Source organism: Prosopis cineraria, unplaced genomic scaffold, assembly GCF_029017545.1.
Source record: "Prosopis cineraria cultivar Desert tree isolate PC_DT_omini unplaced genomic scaffold, ASM2901754v1 PC2039, whole genome shotgun sequence".
NCBI classification, from domain to species: domain Eukaryota; kingdom Viridiplantae; phylum Streptophyta; class Magnoliopsida; order Fabales; family Fabaceae; genus Prosopis; species Prosopis cineraria.
In genome coordinates, this window is record NW_026557364.1 from 7,814 (window position 1) to 12,290 (window position 4,477).

A 4,477-nucleotide genomic window follows, 5' to 3' on the forward strand; every position below is an offset into this window, starting at 1 on the left:
ATATATTTTTTATATTTAAATTATTATATATATATATATAATTTTTTTAATTTAATTATTACATCACTAGTTGGATCAGTAGTCCAATTCGATTGAACTATGTGAACTATAAATCGCTGATTTTTTTGATTTAGTGTTCGGTTTGGTTCTGCAAACATTAGTCCAAGTGATCCTTCTTGTTTCAATTTCAACGTTCCATTAATCAAAAGATTTGATTTAATGGCCTGCTATAAATAAACGGTTTCGACTCTGACTGTCACCTGCTGGCTTATCTCCGTCGCTTCCCCTCTCTTCGCTTCGTTCCGATACTTATCTGCATCTCTCTCTTCCTTCTTCGCACATGGCTGAACAAAGTTCCAAATCCGTTTACGACTTCACTGTCAAGGTTATATTTCTTTTTCTCTTCCGTTCTCCTTCTTCCCTTTACCGTGGGTTTGCTTTAGTGTTTTGTTTCTCTCTTTTAGTGAATCGATGAATTGATAGAGAACATTCATAGGTGGGAGTAGGACTAGCTCGTAGACGTAGGAAACTAAAACTTAATTAGATAGTACGCTATTGTATCCTGTGTGTGTGTGTGTGTGTTTTTTTTTTCCCTCTGCGTGTTAATTATTTATCGTCCTCGTTCTCTATATACAGCTTCCGCTGAGTCTAGCACTGCGGATTTCACATTCTTATTTATCTTTTACTTTTCATAGCATGATTTGGATCCAGGGCTTGCTCGTTTATAATTGGTTTGCTTATGCTTCACTCCAGATCAATATATTATGACCAATACCATCTTAATCTCGCCTCATAATTAAAGGTTGAGTAATAGGTAATGATACAAGCCATATGTAATGAATCCCACCTTCGCCCTGAAGTTGTATGGCCTGTTATTGGAGCCAATTTGCTTAACCCTAGTTGTTAAACAATTCTAGTTTGACCAACGAAAAGTCATTTTTAAATGGAAAAACTTAGATGCAGACCTACAGTATTTTGGTGTTAAAATGACAAATGTATATTTTCTTGCAAGTTAGCATCACATCATATGTTTCTTCTAAAGGATGTGGCATAGCACCACATGATTTTGTACTGATTTTGCAAGTTAGCACCGTATGATATAGTTAACTTAATGCTCTCTAAATTCCACAAACGCAGGTTTACTTAATTGTTGTATTGACATTATTGTTTCTGCATAATGTGCTATTGCAGGATATCCGTGGCAATGATGTGAACCTGAGTCAGTATAGTGGAAAGGTTCTACTAATTGTGAATGTTGCCTCGCAGTGGTAATTTGATTTATATGGATTGCTTGTTTATTATCTAAACTATATAAATCTGATCTTCCTCTCTTTTTTTTTCTTTTGTTTTTTTTTAAACTCTGGTGTGTGCCCACCTTTTAGTCTTATTTATGGACTCTGCCTGTGTTGCATCGCTTGTTTTTCCCCTCTTGCATATGAAGTAAGAAATCATTTGTCTTTCAATCAAACAGTTGTCGGATTTATGGCTCACTTTTTTGGTCATCAACTTTCCCTGTTGATAGGCTTTGTAAAATCAACACATGAAATTTACATTAAAAGTTCTTCATTGATATTTTTGTTCTGATAATTGTCTCAAGAATTTTTAAATTTTCGAGTTAGTATTATGAATTTATCATTAACATATATATACCTGATTATTTCTTATTATGTTTGATGTTGAGAAAATAGTATTCGCCTGTTGAGTAGAAGCCTTCTTGGTTTATTGAAAATCATGAAACAAGAAAGATCTTTCATGGAAGATTTTACCAAATTACCCTTTATATTTTCAGTGAACCTTGTCATAGAATAGTTTCCCAATTAGAAACACGGAGCTTCATTCGTAACCTTTTGAAGATAGGACTTTGCCTGGTGCGTTTAGAGTGAATGTTGGCCTAATGAAGTTGGAAAAGCCACAGGGTACAACTCTAAACAGGCAATTAACTTCTTACAAATTAGAAACAATGGACGGAGAAACCCCTACAAGCATTTGCATTGTAAAAAGAAACCTTTGATTCGGCCACAAGTGAAGGCTTCTATAATTGTATTAATTGTGTTAATAGGAATGCTGTTTGTCACGATTCTCTAACAATTTTTTTATTTTTGATAATGCTTATTTGACATTGTTTCTGTATTGCTGCAGTGGTCTGACACAAACAAATTACAAGGAATTGAATGTATTGTATGAGAAATATAAGAACCAAGGTCTGTCATTTAATAAAAGAAAAAAAAAATCTCTACTGCATACCCCAAAAAAGAAAAAATCTCTAATGTTTTGTCTTCTCAGTGAGCTTTAAAAATTTGACACCAGAACTTGTGAGTTCCGCAGGTTTTGAAATATTGGCATTTCCATGTAATCAGTTTCTTGGACAAGAACCAGGAACCAATGAAGAAATTCAGGAAGTTGTTTGCGCAAGGTTTAAAGCTGAATTTCCCATCTTTGATAAGGTAAATCTTTTAATACCTATTGAGGAAAAAATGGTAGAAAATCGGTTGAGATGGTTTGGGCATGTACAAAGAAAACCAAGGGAGGTACCAGTGAGAAGAGTGGAACATATAACTTTGAGTCCGATTAAGAGAGGTAGAGGAAGGCCTAAGAGAACACTCTTGGAAGTTGTTGAACGCGATTTCTTAATTAATAATATTCCTAAAAGCTTGATAAATGATAGAGCACAATGGCATCTTACAATCCATGTAGTCGACCCCACCTAGTGGGATAAAGGCTTGTTGTTGTTGTTGTTGTTGTATACTTGTAGTTGAGGAAAATGATTCTAACATGCAGCATGGACTTCTAAAAATGGAGTTCAGTTTATAGTTCTAGGAATCCTCATATTAGACACAGCATGACATATCAAATTATATTCGGAGATTTCAGGCCCCCCCGGAATGTTCAAGTTAAATGAAATGAATGTTCTCTATTTTTTCAAAAATTATACTTCGCACTCTGGAATAAGAGGATATATATTACACTGACCTGCTCTATGACAAAACATAAATTACGGTTACATGTCATTATATCTATTATCTATGTGAAATTAGCATATACTCTGTCATATCCAAATTGTAAGACAATTTGCAACCATATTTCACATACTGATAAAAGTAATTATTTCCTTACTTCCATAAAAAAATGATATATCTTTTGCATTTCGCCCTTAACCCATTTTATTATGAAGTGTGAGAAGAAGTATTTAATTAGATTATATTTCCCATGCCCACATTAATTAATAAAAGGGTAAATTTGAAAAGTAATTTTGAAAAGTACCAAGTGTCCTACATTTTGACCAAGATTGGCCGAGAAAAATGTCTTATAATTTGAACCAAAGGGAATATTAAACATGTATACAGGCATCTTGTAAGGAAGGAGAGAATTATATGCCCTGAATTTAAATTTTTCAGGTTGAAGTGAACGGGAAGAATGCAGCACCACTTTACCAGTTTTTGAAAGCTCAGAAAGGTGGACTATTTGGAGATGGGATCAAGTGGAACTTCACGAAATTCTTAGTAAATAAAGAAGGGAACGTTGTGGAGAGATATGCTCCTACCACCTCGCCCCTGAAAATTGAGGTAAGGGAAATTTTGGCAGCTTTATTCTGATGAAGATATCAGGGTTGTACATGTATCATGTTTCATCTTAATTAATATGCTATATATAAATGCTACTTCTTGCAGAACGACATTGAAAAACTCTTTCAGTCGACTTGAGCTTGAGATTTGATTTTATGCTATATCCCATTTGTAAGAGCCAAGAGGTTAGTATTCTAGTCGGATTGTTGATGATCTTATAATAATTATTATTATTATTATTTTAAATTTTTTTTTTCACTGTTCAAGTTTTTGCAAGTCAAAGTAGTTCACTTTACAGCCAGAAGTGTTGCGGGCTGGTTGGCTGGTTGAGTATCCATGTACACTAGTCTGCATCAACTTATATTCCTTTCCATGCGGCTTTTTTTTTTTTTTTTTGGGTGCAGGACATTAATGAAATCGACCTGGTGCTTTCAGAGGATTAATGGCTTACCTAAGCATGTGATTTGTATTTGTATACCCCTCTAAATAAACGGTTTCATAAAGCATGTTATTTGTCTTCCCTGCTCATTCTATGGTTTGGTTGGAACACAATTAGGCAATCATATACATAAATTTACATAATATATTTATATTTATATTTATATAGAGTCCTGAAGGTTTCTAGAGTACAGAAATATACTTTTTGGTGACGATAATACTTTCCTTCTTTCACATGGGGATCTTAGATTACAATGACGACAAACATGGGATTTTGCTTCATGGTAGATATACCAGACCCTATAGAGAGGGAGGGGGGGGTGAGGGAAGCAGAGGAAGTAGTTTTTGATTGTTTGTTGAAATGCAGGAAACCACATTCCAACTCACAGTAGTGAAATAGATATGCATAATATCTAAATCCAAATTCTTATGCTCCATGAATTTTACATGACATCAATTTAGAAGAATTTGTAATT

General features: G+C 34.1%; 1 protein-coding gene across 2 annotated transcripts; it reads left to right on the plus strand.

The window, feature by feature from the left end:
- The first annotated feature begins 225 nt into the window (after window positions 1-225).
- LOC129301312 (probable phospholipid hydroperoxide glutathione peroxidase) lies at window positions 226-4,165 on the plus strand. Of its 2 annotated transcripts, none has more exons than XM_054939887.1 (7): window positions 226-385; window positions 1,192-1,268; window positions 2,140-2,201; window positions 2,326-2,444; window positions 3,396-3,563; window positions 3,669-3,748; window positions 3,831-3,962. In XM_054939887.1, the coding sequence occupies exons 1-6, from the start codon at window positions 341-343 to the stop codon at window positions 3,699-3,701; spliced, it is 504 nt and encodes a 167-aa protein (XP_054795862.1). In that variant the 5' UTR covers window positions 226-340; the 3' UTR covers window positions 3,702-3,748; window positions 3,831-3,962. The 2 variants fall into 2 exon arrangements, with proteins under 2 accessions (XP_054795862.1, XP_054795861.1); XM_054939886.1 differs by lacking the exon at window positions 3,831-3,962 and adding an exon at window positions 3,968-4,165 and having other exon boundaries at window positions 227-385.
- The last annotated feature ends 312 nt before the right edge of the window (window positions 4,166-4,477 follow it).